At 42.3% G+C, this 16,489-nt stretch overlaps 1 protein-coding gene across 5 annotated transcripts in view; it reads right to left on the reverse strand.

Moving 5' to 3' along the window:
* Window positions 1-7,132: 7,132 nt before the first annotated feature.
* The window catches only part of BRD1 (bromodomain containing 1), a 41,923-nt gene continuing 32,566 nt past the window's right edge, over window positions 7,133-16,489 (reverse strand). For all 5 annotated transcript variants that reach the window (XR_014502075.1, XM_083399395.1, XM_083399394.1 and 2 more), the window contains 3 exons: window positions 13,948-14,057; window positions 11,112-11,266; window positions 7,133-8,991 (listed from right to left, as the gene is read on the reverse strand). Coding sequence is in view for 4 of the 5 variants with exons in the window: in XM_083399395.1 (XP_083255521.1) it covers window positions 8,808-8,991; window positions 11,112-11,266; window positions 13,948-14,057 (449 nt within the window). In the remaining variant the exon portion in view is untranslated. The remainder of the gene's footprint in view (window positions 8,992-11,111; window positions 11,267-13,947; window positions 14,058-16,489) is intronic.

Below are 16,489 nucleotides of genomic sequence, written 5' to 3' on the forward strand. Positions count from 1 at the left end.
GATGCCTGATAATCGTCTTCCAAAGCAACTACTCTATTCTGAACTTAAAAAAGGAAAGCATCGTGCTGGTGGTCAACAAGAGGTTTAAAGACTCTCTCAAGGCAAATCTTTTAAAAAATGTAGCATAAACACCGACAACTGGGAAACACTGGCCTGCGAGCGCTCCAGTTGGATAACAGCCTTTACCAAAGCTGTCGTGGACTTTGAAGACACTCAAACACAGGACGAAAGGGAGAAACGTGCCAAGAGGAAGGCATGCTTGGCAAACCCTCATCGTGATCAACTCCCACCCGGAAACCTAAGTCCCCACTGTGGAAGGACGTGTGGATCCAGAATTGGCCTCCATGCTCACTTCTGAACACGTCATTAAGACCATATTCATGGAAGACAATCTTACTCGGCTACAAGTGATCGCCAGTGAAGAAGATGCTTTCACCACAATGATGTGTGTGTTTTTGTGTGTAGAGATTGGTGGGTGATACCTGACTAAGTCATACACAAGAGTACACCCGTTGAAAGCAATGGACTTATGTGACTGGAGCCTGAACTCACTCTGTATTCCAGGAATGGACAACCCTGCAGGGGTTGTTGGACTACAGAATCCATTATGCCTGTCCGTGGACCATGCCACCTGGGGCTGATGGGAGTTGTAGTCCGATGATATCCTGAGGGTGACACATCAACTACCCCTGCAGCATTTGATCTGTGGTCAGTCCATATCTCAGAGAGGAGTGGAGGTTCAAGGGACAGCTCTTACTCAGGTGTGGTTCCCTCTGGAAGGAAACAAAACTGGGAACTGCCCTTTGTTATGGGTCCTGAGAATTGCTGGAAGACTCCTATTCCCCTCACAAAGCTACAATTCCCAGCCAGTCCCACTTCCCAGTGACTCCTAACAACTCTCAGCTCATCTCTATTTTATGGCCAAGGGGCCAGCATTTGTTCACAGACAGCTTTCTGGGTCATCTGGCCAGCATGACTAAACTACTTCTGGCGCAATGGGACATCGTGACAGAAACCAGAGCACACGGAAACGCTGTTTACCTTCCCACCAGAGCGGTACCTATTTATCTACTTGCACTGGCGTGCTTTCTAACTGCTAGATTGGCAGGAGTTGGGACAGAGCCACGGGCGCTCACCCCGTCGTAGGGATTCAAATTGCCAATCTTCTGATCGGCAAGCCAAAGAGGCTCAGCGATGGGGAGGCAGATAACTGTACCAGCGTAGAGTTGGTGTGATCAGGCCCGATGCTGTCAAATGACAGCAACTGGGCCGGCTGAAGATCCAATGGATCTTGGGACCAGCTCAATCCCACCCCTGGACAGAACCACTTCTCCTCCTCCCTGCGCCCAATTGAATGGCTAAAAGGAAGAGCTTCACACCAGTTGAATGATCTCTCATGCTGCTGGAGAGATGCCTGTCCAATTCAACCGGCAGCCCATCACAGAAGCGGCTTGGATTGCTCTCTTAAAGGTAAAGGTACCCCTGAGCATTAGGTCCAGTCGTGGCCGACTCTGGGGTTGCGGCGCTGATCTCGCTTTATTGGTGGAGGGAGCTGGCGTACAGCTTCTGGGTCATGTGGCCAGCATGACTAAGCCGCTTCTGGTGAACCAGAGCAGCGCACGGAAACGCCGTTTACCTTCCCTTGCACCCAGGGGTGCTTTCAAACTGCTAGGTTGGCAGGAGCAGGGACCGAGCAACGGGAGCTCACCCTGTTGCAGGGATTCAAACTGCCGACCTTCTGATTGGCAAGCCCTAGGCTCGGTGGTTTAACCCACAGCGCCACCCGCGTCCCTCTGGATTGGTCTCTTAACATGCTTTAATTACTACTTTGGCAGCAGTAAGAGGAAAACTTTTTTAAAAAGCTATTATTCACGATAGGCAGGCAGAACATATCAGATCTACTCACGACGGTTAAATGAACTGCCTATTTTGAAGAAAACCAGTTTGAAAAGCTGATGGCAAAATCACATTGCGGGCACAACTGACAGAAACGATGGCTTTTACTATCCTATCCAGGTATTGTCTCATGTCTATGAACCATTTATAAGAAATATTTTCAGCGCGTTGCTTTTTTATAAAAAAATGCACATTAATAGAAAAATAACAGAAAAAGCCATCATTGATAAGTGGGGAAATGATTTTAAACTTCCGTGCCCCAGTCCTCAAGAGGCAGCTGAACCCTGGTACTCTGCTAAGCACAAAAAGTGGAAAGAGATTAAATTTTAGTAAAAATTGATGGGAAAGCTGCCATTGTAAATGGAAATTCTGACTCTCCCCTGTAGGGATTTTTATATTATTATTATTATTATTATTATTCATTGTCTTAGCATCCAAGTTGGTATTTTCCTGTGCGCAGAATGTGTACGTTTATTGTGTTAAAAGTTCACTGTAAAAATGATCCACTGCCAAACCCCTTGTTTCATCATGTTAAAAAGTAGTAACGCTCTCTTATTTCCCCCCAACCATTTTTTCCTTTTTCATTTTTGAGCTTCTGCTGTTTTAGACCAAGGGATTAATCAAGCGACAGCATTAAATTAGCATAATGGTCTTTAAGGGGTTTTAGCACTTCACATTGATGGATTACGTGTTCATTTAGTGCAAATACCCAGATGCCTAAGGAGAATTATGACAGGTTTATTTTCTTGCAGGGGGAAGAAACCTTCCCCTTTTTAGCAGCTCAGCTGTCCAGTGCAAAGCGTGTTATTGGCTTTTTTTTAAAAAAAAGGATATCCAACGTAAAGAACTACCTGTTACTGTGGCAGAATGACATTACATGGATGTAAAACCTTGAAGTTAAAAGGCTTAGATTTACTTCGGAAGCATTACAGTAGGTGAATATTTTGCTTTAGAAAGTAGAATTCATGGGAGACCCCAGTTCTGTAGTGCTAGCCTTCCTTTCGGTGGGGAGAAAGGAGGGAGAGTCCTGGCTACAAGATAATAGCTAGGGACTGAGAATCGTGTAGGATTGTCTGCATCCCCATTCAACTTTCAAATCCATTGTCTAAGCGCATCTCTGATCTTTTGAGAGAGCCAGTGTGGTGTAGTGGTTAAGAGCGGTGGACTCGTAATCTGGGGAACCGGGTTCGCGTCTCCGCTCCTCCACATGCAGCTGCTGGGTGACCTTGGGCCAGTCACACTTCTTTGAAGTCTCTCAGCCCCACTCACCTCACAGAGTGTTTGTTGTGGGGGAGGAAGGGAAAGGAGAATGTTAGCCGCTTTGAGACTCCTTCGGGTAGTGATAAAGCGGGATATCAAATCCAAACTCTTCTTCCTTTGCCTTATGTCATAAAGCAGATTGTGTGTGTCTGGGTGTGTACGCACATGAACAAAACATATAGGTGTTAAAATTTTCAAGCTGCTGGATCTCAGCAAGTAGGATGTTCCTTACACTTCTAGTCTACCCCCCTCGCCCCCTGGTTTATCAAGCATGGTATTCTCACCCCTGTCAAATTAAGTAACAAGCAATGTTTGAGTAGCCTGGTTCCTTTTTTTTAAAAAAATAAGTTTTTATTGAATTTTCTATTTTACCATTTAGAGTATTCATTTATACAACCTTAAAATATCCATGACTTCCTGTCTTCTCTTTCCATGGTTCTTTTTACATAGCGTAAATCCCTGCATATTTTGTATAAACTAAACCATTCAGTAATCCATTATTGCTTCCATCAAAACTTACACTGTTGAATTTATCTTAATGATGCCCACGTTTTCAAGTGTACACAATTTCCCCCCATATATTCAATGAACATTTTCCAATCTTCTTTACACTTATGTTCTTCTTGTTCTCTTATTCTATACATTAGATCTGCAAGCTGTGTGTATTCCATGTTTAAGCTGCCATTCTTTTTTGGTTGGGACCTCACTCGTTTTTCATTTTTGGGCTAACAAAACATGGGCCGCCGTAGTGGCATACATAAATAACCTTTTTTGACACCTGGGAATTTCCGTCTGAATTATCCCCAACAAAAAGGACTCTGGGTTTTTTGGGGGAAAGGTGCTTTTAAACATGTTTTCCAATTCATTATACATTATTTCCCAATACAGTGGTACCTTGGGTTACATATGCTTCAGGTTACATATGCTTCAGGTTACAGACTCCGCTAACCCAGAAATAGTAACTCGGGTTAAGAACTTTGCTTCAGGATGAGAACAGAAATTGTGCGGCGCAGCGGCAGGCCCCATTAGCTAAAGTGGTCTTCAGGTTAAGAAGAATTTCAGTTTAAGAACGGACCTCCAGAACGAATTAAGTACTTAACCTGAGGTACCACTGTACTCTTAAGTACTTAACCTGAGGTACCACTGTACTCTTTTACCCTTTTTCAGGTCCACCACATATGAAAGAGCATACCCTCAACCTCATTGCATCTCCAGCACTTATCTGCTTCAGTCTTATATTACTAAGCTTGAATGGGTAGTCTGTTCCCAGTGAAGCAATGGAGTCTTGTATAGTGGTACCTTTAGTTGCGGACACGATCCGTTCCAGGGTGCCGTTCGCACCCTGAAAAGTCTGCAACTAGAGTGGCGCTTCTGCGCATGCGCGAAGCATGCAGAACGCTTCTGCGCATACAACGCAACCCGGAAGTATACACTTCCGGGTTTGCCGCGTCCGCAACCCGAAAGGCTTCAACGTGAAGCAAATGCAACAAGAGGTATGACTGTACTCTCTTAGCTATGGTCCCAAAATTTCCATCTGTGTGACCTTTCAGATCAGGCATCCCCAAACTCAACCCTCCAGATGTTTTCGGACTACATTTCCATCACCCCTGACCACTGGACCTGTTAGCTAGGGATGATGGGAGTTGTAGTCCCAAAACATCTGGAGGGCTGAGTTTGGGGATGCCTGCTTCAGATGGTTCTTGGACTCAGACTTCCCTCAATCCCAGCCAATCTGGCTAATGGAATTGAAGTCCTCACCCTATTTTCACCCCGGCACTGTGGCCACCCTCAGCTGTATGGCCTTTCAACTAATCTCCTCCATACTGATGTGCTCGCAGATGCATAATTATGAGATATCTCAGGGTTTGGTGCCACGTTGGGAGCCTCAAAGAGGTTCCCTCCTTTAGACAAACACCCTCCAATGAGTGGAGAGCAGAACTACTGTGCTCCTCCCTGCCTGTGTGCCCTCTTCAGGTACATGTAAAGGTAAAGGGACCCCGGACCATTAGGTCGTCGTGACCGACTCGGGTTGCGGTGCTCATCTCGCTTTATTGGCCGAGGGAGCCGGCGTACAGCTTCCGGGTCATGTGGCCAGCATGACTAAGCCGCTTCTGGCGAAACCAGAGCAGTGCACGGAATCGCAGTTTACCTTCCTGCTGGAGCGGTACCTGTTTATCTACTTGCACTTTGACACGCTTTTGAACTGCTAGGTTGGCAGAAGCAGGGACCGAGCAACAGGAGCTCATCCTATTGCGGGGATTCAAACTGCCAACCTTCTGGTCTGCAAGCCCTAGGCTCTGTGGTTTAACCCACAGCGCCACCCGCGTCAGGTACATGAGGATCTCCTTAATTTCTTGAGATTTTTATGAACCAAGATAAGGTGTGTCTCATATGAAGCCTTTGCGCTGCATTTATACCAGTGGTCAGCAAACTTTTTCAGCAGGGGGGTGGTCCACTGTCCCTCAGTTCTTGTGTGGGGCCAGACTATATTTTGAAAAAAAAATAAAATAATGAACGAATTTCTAGGCCGCACAAATAATCCAGAGATGCATTTTAAATAAAAGCACATATTCTACTCATGTAAAAACACCAGGCAGGCCCTACAAATAACCCAGAGATGCATTTTAAATAAAAGCACACATTCTACTCATGTAAAAACATGCTGATTCCTGAACCGTCCGTGGGCCGGATTTAGAAGGCAATTGGGCCGCATCCAGCCCCCGGGCCTTAGTTTGCATACCCATGATTTATACTCTGCCTTTCTCCAATGAAGCTTACAGAGCTCATGTCCACAGGACTTCCCAGTAAGCCTTAACCTTACTGCAAGACCACCATATATGATAAAAGGAAGCTTCTTTCTCTTTACATTTCCAACACTTATTTGACTTAAACATTAGGAAGAACTTCCTGACAGTAAGAGCTGTTCGACAGTGGAATTTGCTGCCAAGGAGTGTTGTGGAGTCTCCTTCTTTGGAGGTCTTTAAGCAGAGGCTTGACAACCATATGTCAGGAGTGCTCTGATGGTGTTTCCTGCTTGGCAGGGGGTTGGACTCGATGGCCCTTGTAGTCTCTTCCAACTCTATGATTCTATGATTCTATGACTTGGACATTTGACTTGGATTTATACATTTTTGCCAGTTTACTCAGTGTTCAAAGAAAGCACCCTAACTTTCTAGCAGGTCTTATAGAAGCTTAAGGAGCTCAAAGAGCACATTCACTCGCTCGCTTCCTTTCCGAGAAAACAAGAACGAGTCACGCAGGCCAGAAGTCACTGCACTGTACAACTTCTCTTTCCTAACAGGTCAAAGGGATCAACTCTCACCTTGGTGACCCACGTTTCTGTTCCTTAAGCCACATTCCATCATTTCCAGCACTTTCAACATATCTCAAATGTTCCAATCTTATTGGAACTCCTGCAAATGGCAACCCCAAAATTATACAAGGTACTTACAGATCTAGAAGATGCACAATGAAGGAACTATTGATGTGAAGATAAATTTCCAATGTAGACCTTTTTCGGATATGTGACCTGCCCTATGCCTACGGCAGTTTATAGCATGATTAATGAAAAATCAACTGTGCAAAAGCACAGGAGCTATTTTTTCAATCAGCCCCAAATGCATATCCTTTTGTCCAGTGCACATCCTTTACGTAGTTTTGCAATCCTCACATTTAAGCTACCGCAACTTCAATCTTCTTTCGGCTGCTCAGACATTACGTTAAGTGCCCCTGCAGAGTTCTTCTTGTAACGCAAACACAGTGAAGCTAAACTTTTGAGATTCCTAGAAGTGTTCCTTAGTGATCACAAATATTGCTGCATATGAGATCTGTGAGTGGTTAGGTGGCTCAAAATGCAGCTCGGTGCAAAACTGAATCCTTTGTATAGCATTTGTAGTGATCTCTGTTGTGAGAAAGTGGTTAGGCAAGTCTGGCTCTCATGTAGACATTCTAAGGGGCCAAATGCATGACAATAGTATCACTTGAGAAAGGAAGTTTATTTCAAGCTTCTAAGGGGGTATTACAAACCATAGATAATAAAAAACATTAGAAACTATTCCAAAATTGGTTGTAGCTTTAAAATAAAAATCCAAGCAGGTTTTACAATGAAGAACGCTATTCAATGAAATTGTTTAAAAAGACTTTAAAAGTATTGGCTTTGCCATCTTTGCTAACCCATTTTAAAAAAAAAGAAGCTGGGCATAAATATTTCGTGCATTCATATGCATTATTTGGTGTTGCATATTATATATCTCGGTACAGCATTTAAGTTATCACTGAAGAGTCCACCGCAGTGCACTTATAAATAGTGTAGTCATTATAAATCACATTGAAAACATACTTGCCATTTCCATTGTTACAAATTCAGTATTCCAGTGAACATAGAAATAAAGTAGCTACAACAATCAATAGTTTTACTTTATTTTTTTAATATAAAAGTTATTACTCGAAACCCACCCTATCATTTTCCTTCCCTAAATGTAATGCTTTAATTCTTCGAAATAAAAATAAAGTACTAATTCTATATACATCACATGTACCATACAAAAATGTATCCAAAGTTTCTATTGCTACCAAAGTGTTCTAAAATTAAAAGTTACATAAATCCCCTTTGAAAGAAAGATTACAAGTTACAAAAAAAGGTCAAATGACACACAACCCATCAAGTTATTTTGTACAACCATTTCCAAGACAGCTTTTTCTCCCAAAGCAAATTGTCTTATGTGCCTATATAAAAATGTATATCAATATACTTTCTCATTTATTTCTCTTTATAAAGCAAAGTAATACATTTTCTACAATAAATATAACACAGGGAGGCACATAAAATCCAGGGGAGATAGATGAGATATGGTTTGCAAGAAATAATGTACTCACAGGCTTTAAGCCGGTTGTGTGTAAAACACAAATAATTTCTAAAGTGATATTTTGGGCAACAATGGAGTGTTTTTGGTGATTTTTCAAGTGATGTACATAGCATAATTATTTTTTTTTACTTCTGTTGTCTTTCTCACAAAGTACCCTCCAAAATAATGTAATTTCTTCTCTTAAAATACACATTTGCTGTTGTAAATTTACATCTTAACTATGTGGTACTTTGTGCAAAGATTAATTGATTTATGCAAAATCAAACATTCAGAGGTCTTGTTAAAAAGCTACAGATCACATACAAGTTTCATAAGCAGCACCATATCATAATATATGATTTAGCCAAATCTATCTGATGTTATTTACTTCAAGAAACACCTAGCACCTTAAGCTGGAAGGTGGTGCTGAAGTTTTGTTTTTTTTTTAATTAAAAAAAATGCGGAAAGAAATGGAAATGACAATCTATCCCTTTCCCAGCCAAAATAAAAGAAATAAAAAGGTACATCTAAAATCAGAATAAGTTAAGAGTTGAATATACATATATGTACACTTTATGAACACTATGAACAAGATATTTTAGTGGAAAAATCCTCCAAACAGCAACACAATGATAAAAAAATTCTTTAAATCAATATGGCAATGGTGATTCAGAGGATCTGCTGCAGAACCCTGCCACTGGATCAATGATTACGAAGTTGTATCTTCAATACATTCTTGTAGACGAAGAAGTTAATTTGTAGATCTCTATACAGGGTGGTTTTTTGTGTGCCTTGGCTGCACCTATGTTAGTCAATATCACTGAAGTCACTGACTGGTTCTCCGTGGACTCTACTGAGATGGTTCATAGCACGATCAAAAGCAACCCTAACGGCTTTGCGAATACTTGAGTTCCGACCTTCCATCATTTTTAACTTGTCTATTGTTTCATCAATCCCAAGCGGAATCATTTTGGATTTTGGAAGCCATTGCCTGGAAAAGGACAAGTCAACATCTTAGATACTTATCACCATTTTGGAAAATTAAAAATACCCTGGTTCTCATGCAATTTTTGTTTTGTTTTAAGTTCTCCTTCCCACTCGAAACAATGCTCACAGCAGTCTACAACAGACAATTAAAACCAACTTCTATTAAAAATTGCAAGGATAAATGTTGGAAATAGAAGAAACCTACACTTACAGATTAATCGGAATAATGAAAAGCTAAAAAGGCATGGTGGAACAAAAACGTTTGAGTCCAATGTTTAACACCATACATTATCACCAGCCCCAAGTGATTTTCAAACAGGGAAGTAAATCAAAATTTCATACAAATCTCATAATGGACAAATTCTCTAAGGAAGTGATTTTAAAACTGTGGTCCATGGAAAAGATGTGCAGCAGTCAAGAACATTGGTATTAGGCCTGCACTTTATTTTTCAGACAACCGAGGCCATTTCAATGAGGACCATATTATCAAGCAGGCTAACAAGATTACTTCTTAAAAACACGGCACTGGTATGAGATGGCACTTTCATCATTTCTCAGCCGAAGGTCTAAATACACAATCAGGATGGATATTGAACAGGATCAGAGGCTAACAATGACAAACATTACATAGAGGCAGCTTTGCAACTTCTGCCACATGGTTAATAATAATAATAATAATAATAATAATAATAATACCAGGCCCATCTGGCTGGGTTTCCCCAGCCATTCTGGGCGGCTCTCGACAGGATATTAAAATATCAAACATTAAAAACTTCCCTAAACAGGGCTGCCTTCAGATGTTTTCTAAAAGCCAGTTGTTTATTTCCTTTACATCTGGTGGGAGGGCGTTCCACACAGCAGGTGACAATACTGTGAAGGCCCTCTGCCTGGTTCCCTGTAACCTCACTTCTCGCAGTGAGGGAACTACCAGAAAGCCCTCGGAACTGGACATCCAGTGCTGAATGATGGAGGTGGAGACGCTCCTTCAGATATACTGGACCAAGGCTGTTTAGGGCTTTTAAGGTCAGCACCAACACTTTGAATTGTGCTCGGAAACGTACTGGGAGCCAATATAGCTCTTTCAAGACCGGTGTTATACAGCCTTGGCGGCCACTCCCAGTCACCAGTCTAGCTCCCGCATTCTGGATTAGTTGTAGTTTCCAGGTCACCTTCAAAGGTAGCCCCACGTAGAGCGCATTGCAACAGTCCAAGTGGGAGATAACTAGAGCATGCACCACTCTGGCAAGACAGTTTGTGGGGAGGTAGGGTCTCAGCTTGCGTACCAGATGTAGTGTTACATCTGAACCCGAGCTTGTGGTTTATCTGCCCCAGATATGCCATGACTGATAAAGCAATGAAATGAACCTTGGCCACAGGACATGCTTTGGTGAGAGGGACAAAAGCCCAGATAATGTTAAGTCAAACTATGGCTTTAACTCTCAGCAGGACCAGAGCAAAACAGTTGCAATTTTCACTCCATGCACTCAGTGCGTACTTGTTCAAACATGGCTTGGCTTTGTGGTATGTGCAAATAAGGCCTTTGATTACAACTGGACATCACAATAAATCATAGTTCATCATGGCAGGAACGTGCCTGCACAAATCTTGTGCTTGCACGCTTCAAATTTTCCACTGGTGTTGCTATTGAGAAATTCTGAAGCTTTCAATTCAGTTTCTGGTTCACTGTAGCTGATCATTACATCTGAACCTGAAAAAACCATGGTTACTCTTAAGTATGGTTTAAAGCAAGCCAACTTCAAACCATGAATCATGAAGGTGGCTCGTTTCAAATAAAGTTCAAGTTAAGCTTCGCTTTTGCGCTGGAAGAGGGAAAGAGGAAGGCTTTACGCCCAAGGCTAGCACAGCCTTATTCCTTTCAAAATAAACTATGGTTTATCATGATGTCTAAACACAGTTGCTATAGGAGGGATCAGGTTTTTCAGAAGCTAGAGCTTTTATGCTTCCTAAAATTATTTGGATCATGCAAGTAACATTTTTCTCTCCTTCTGCAAAATTCCATTTCTGAGCAAATAAGGAGCTGTGGAACCCAATTTATCACATTTTCAGCTGCCCTTACAGATAAAACATACAGGACTTTTTCATTTGAGAAAGAAGTTTACATACCAGCTCCTTTTATTGTCAAAAAATAAAACCAAGAAAAGCTTCTCATCCGATTTGGTCTGCATTTGTTCTCCAATTTTCAACACATCAAGGGGTGGCACTGGTATTGTAACACCATTGTGATGACCAGCAACACGAGGCATTTTAGGGTCAATTATCTATAAAATGGAGGGGAAAGGATAATAATTTATTAACTGCTCTTAAAGGTTTTATTGTATATTAGGCAGCTATCTACTAACATAAATCTCAAACCAATGTACGCAACATTAAACTCAATTCACAGGAGTCACACTCTTAATAATGTGGTAACTTCCCATTTGGTTCCCACATGATCAAGCCCCAGGCTGCTACAGCAAGGATAACTTGTGGTCCTCCAGAGGTTGCTGAATTCCAACTCCTGTCAATTCCAGCCAGCCTAATCAACAATCAGGGATGATGCGAGTTTGAATCCAGATACCTCTGAAGGGCCATAGGTGAGCCAGCCCTGTGCTACAGTAACCTCTTTGAAATAACCAACTGTGTGCACTATTTACCCATTAAGTATCCAATGCTTAAGACTTTAATTTGTTAGACATTGTGGTTATTATGGTTATTTATTAAATTCATATACCACCCTTTAACCGAAGATCACAAGCCGGTTCATAGCATAACATTACAGAATGGAAACACAAAATACATACAACCACCACCATCACCAACAATTCCCTCTCATAAACACAACTGAAAGTCCAGATTGTTTAATTAGTCAAAGGCCTGGTTATAGAGGAACATTTTTGCCTGGAGGCTAAAAATATGTAGTGAAGGCACCAGGAGAGCCTCTCTGGAGAGAGCATTCCACAGAGAGCCATGGCAGAAAAGGCCCATTTTCGTGTTGCCACCCTCTAGACCTCTTGTGGAGGAAGCACATGAAGAAGGACCTTGGATGATGATTTGAAGGCCTGGTTCAGACCTTCAGGTAAAAGATAAAAAGGTAAAGGACCCCTGGTCCAGTCAAAGGCGACTATGGGGTGTGGCGCTCATCTTTCTTTTCAGGCCGAGGGAGCGGGCGTTTGTCCACAGACAGCTTTCTGGGTCATGCAGTCAGCATGACTAAACTGCTTCTGGCACAACGGAACACCATGACGGAAACCAGAGCGCACGGAAACACCGTTTACCTTCCCGCCACAGCGGTACCTCTATTTATCTACTTGCACTGGTGTGCTTTCGAACTGCTAGGTTGGCAGAAGCTGGGACAGAGCAACGGGAGCTCACCCCTTTGTGTGGATTAGAACCACCAACCTTCTGATCAGCAAGCCCAAGAGGCTCAGTGGTTTGGACCACAGAGCAGTACTGAGCCATTTAAGGCTTTATAGGTCCAAACCAGCACTTTGAATTGGGCCTGGCAACTAATTGAGCAATGTGGCCACCATTTTCTACACCAGCTGAAGTTTCCAAACCACCTTCAGAAGCAGCCACATGTACAATGCATTGTAGTAATCTACACTGGAGATTGCCAAAGCACAGGCAGCAGAAGCGAAGCTATCCCTGGCCAGATAGGGGCACAGCTGGGCCACCAGTCAACGCTCAGGGAAGGAACTCTGCACCACCGAGGCCACCTGAGCCTCAAGTGACAGCAATGGATCCAGGAGCACCCCCAAGCTATGTACCCACTCCTTCAGAGGGAATGTGACCCCATCAAGAGCAGGCAACTTCCCATTCATTCACTCTAGGGAACCACCCACTAACAGCGGCTTAGTCTTATCTGGACTGAGCTCCAGTTTGTTGGCTCTCATCCAGTCCCATTACCAGGCAAGACACTGGTCCAGCACTTCAACTGCCTCACCTGCAGATGCAAAGGAGAAGTAGAGCTGTGTGTCATCCGCATATTGCTGACAACATAGTCCCAAATTGTAGATAGCCCAACTCGGTGGTTTCATGTCGATACTAAACAGCATGGGGGATAAAACTGAACCCACATTGACGACTCCACAGAGCTGAAGAGCACTCCCCAAGCATCACTCTCTTGGAAACGGCTAAGGAAGACCAAGAAGTGATGCCCACCCCTAACTTGCACAGCCACTCCAAAAGGATACCGTGATCGATAGTATCAAAAGCCGCTGAGAAGTCAAGGAGAAGTAACTGGAACACATTTCCCCACTCTCCTGACAGAAGTCATCATAAAGGGAGACCAAAACCATTTCTGTACCAAAACCAGGCATAAAATGTTATTGAAATGGATCTATTAATATTTCCAGTATCAATTTATTCCAACTTGGTACAGAAAACCAGGTTTGCTTGTTGTTGTTGTTGTTGTTGTTTAAGAACGTATTGGAGAGTTGACATCTCCAAATATGGATATGAAAGGACATATATATATATATACACAAGTTGGAATAAATTACAGTGGTGCCTTGCAAGACGAAATTAATTCGTTCTGCGAGCTTTTTCGTCTTGTGAATTTTTCGTCTTGCGAAGCATGGTTTCCCATAGGAAATGCATTGACGGTTTCCCATAGGAATGCATTGACAGTTTTAAGAAAAAGGCGCAAGACGTTTTCGTCTTGCGAAGCAAGCCCATAGGGAAATTCATCTTGCGAAGCAACTCAAAAAAACAAAAAACTCTTTTGTCTTGCGAGGCATTCGTCTTGCGAGGTACCACTGTAATGGGAAACTAATTATTGGGTATACTTCCAAAATTGGGCTAACATGACACTTACATGGAAACTGACTCTGAAAGCGTCAGAATATGACAACTGCCACTTGCCATTTCATGAACTCAGATGCACCCATAATAAATTGTGCAACTGGAATAAAAAAAGGTATGTTACTCCTAGTCACCTCTAATATAAATGACAACTCACCAGTGCTGGATAGGAAGGATACCCACTGCATTTGGCCCACACAACTTTTAGAGGCTCAAGGACAGAATTGGAAGCATCTGTTGAAATCCACATGCTGCTGTGCCCAACTTCTAAAGGGGAAAAGAGAGAAAGAGAGAGTAAATCAATAACGGCTACAGTTGATGCAATGGTTGACACACTGAAAAGGTAAACTTTGTGTGTGCCCTTTGAGTAGGGCATTAGCATGAAGCAGCTCCTATGTTGTTTGGGCAATTTTAACCAGCTGTTAATCTTTGCTCTTCTACTTGCTCAAGTCTTTGGTGTGGTGAAAACCAGTCCATACCACATAGGTTTCGGAACAAAACATTCCATGCAGAAAAGCGGCTACGCTGTCAACATCAAGGTTGGAGGTGGCTCAATATATTGTTACACATTGTTCACTGGCTGACTGGGAGAACAGAGTAACATATTGACCAGTTTAACCAGTTAATACTATGCATGCAAGAGCCACAGATACACTGAGCTAAGAGAATTTGTTGGCTGTGGCCTTATAAGACTCACGAGTGATTATTTCCACAAATTGAAACTGGCAGTCCTGTGATTCTGTTCTCCTGTTCTTTAGTGTAGATTTGAAGAAGAAAAATCAAACAGCAAGTCAACTAACTTTTAGTAACAGTAGACCCACTGAAATAAAGTTTGAGCCATGAACTTCAATGGGTCGACTCTGAGTAAGGTTAGTTGAATAATGATGATGCTTTTGACTAGGAAACTCCTATAGCCTGTTCACAAGAATCAGCATTCCTGCAAAGGATAGTAATTAGTTTTACATGGCATGGAAACAAGTAGGACTGAAATAATTGATCACATTAGTTATAAGGCCACAGTCATGGTCCCACATTAAGCTGGTTGACTCACATTCTGGAAATATAATAAGGAATCTGGAAGTGGGGATGCAAGTTCTATGGCTTGATTTGGAAGTTGACAGGGTAGAAGAGTTAGGTCCATACTGAATTTGAGGTAGAAATGCTATAAAATGACTTGTTTTGAATGAGAAAAATGTTTGATGAGCGACTAGCACTTTTAAACCATTTTTTTCCCCCCTTCCCAAAGACATTGATGGTTTGGTTTTATTTATGTACGGCATTTATCCCCCAACCCTTTTGCCAAAAAGACTCTTAAGAGCAGCTTACAAAAAATTATAATTAGATGGTCCTTGCCCTCAGACTTGCAATTAAGAAAAAGGAGCGTGGGAGTGGGGGGACTTTTTGGAAAGATTTTTGTTTTTACTGCATCTTTTGCAAAACTTTTTACTGCAATAGATCAAGGGGAATGTCTAACTCGTGCCATTACCCAGGAGTTGCTTTTTTAAAAAAATTAATTTAAAAAAATGCATTTTCTGGTCCAAAGTTTGCCTAAGCTCCCATGAATGAGGAAATTTATGCACGTGCTCAGTATGAACCGGCATTGCCCAGCAAGAGTTTGAAAGGCAGCCCATTTTATGAGTCAGAGAAGTTTGCAAGTAAGGTCCTTCCACCACCCTGCCATTCTGTGCACACAGCAAACCCAATGTTCAAGAGAAAATCAATACGAAGTGCGGGTGAAATTTGGTCAAATCATACCCTACCTCAGTTGCATTCTGTATGCCAGATTCCACACTGACACAACACATGGTTTTGATTTTCCAAAAGAATAGTTTATAAAGTGAACCAATGTAGGGTAAGGGTTAGTTTGGTGGATAAGGAATCCTCATCAGCCGTGACGGCTAAGGTACCACAGGGTTTTTGCGAGGATGAAATGGAAGAGGCAGAATTATGTACACTACCTCGAGCTCCTTGGACGAAAGGAAGCATAGAAAATTATTTCAAGTTTATACGATGGAACCTTGGTTCTCAAACGCGTTGATACTCGAACACTTCGGCTCCCAAACACCAAAAACCCAGAAGTAAGTGTTCCAGTTTTTAAATGTTTTTCGGAAGCCAAACGTCCGATGCAGCTTTCAGCTATTGTTTCCGGGGTGCCAGTGCCAATCAGAAGCCGTGCCTTGGCTTTCAAACATTTCGGAAGTCGAAAGGACTTCCAGAACAGATTATGTTCAAGAACCAAGGTACCACTGTAATTTTAAATTACCAATACACAGTTCCACTTTCCACTGCTATAACTAGAAATGGACGCAGATGTGTGTTGTGTTTTAATCGTATCAAATGACTAGACTTCTCGGCAGCTCAGTTTCCCACAGGCTCTTCAGGAGCATCTCAGCTAAGTCTAATAGACTTGAGGCACTTACAGACTGAACTCCAGAAAAGCTGAAATATGGTTCAGGTATAATGATGGTATAAGTTTATGCCCAGGATCTCGTTCCACACAGTGTTGTGAATTATACATACAGTTTCTGAGCAGGTAATTTATTAAGAGGCCCCAGCACTCAAATACAGTACCATACCTATAAACAGAAGTGTAATGGTGGAAGGCAAACCCTGGTTGTGTGTGTCTGCGTGCGTGTCAACTCCTCTTCCTCCCCTCTTAAACAGTCCCTTCCAACTCTTATCATTTGTGCCAGTTGTGT

This window comes from Podarcis tiliguerta, assembly GCF_965153285.1.
Source record: "Podarcis tiliguerta genome assembly, chromosome: 10".
In the NCBI taxonomy this organism is placed as follows: Eukaryota; Metazoa; Chordata; class Lepidosauria; order Squamata; family Lacertidae; genus Podarcis; species Podarcis tiliguerta.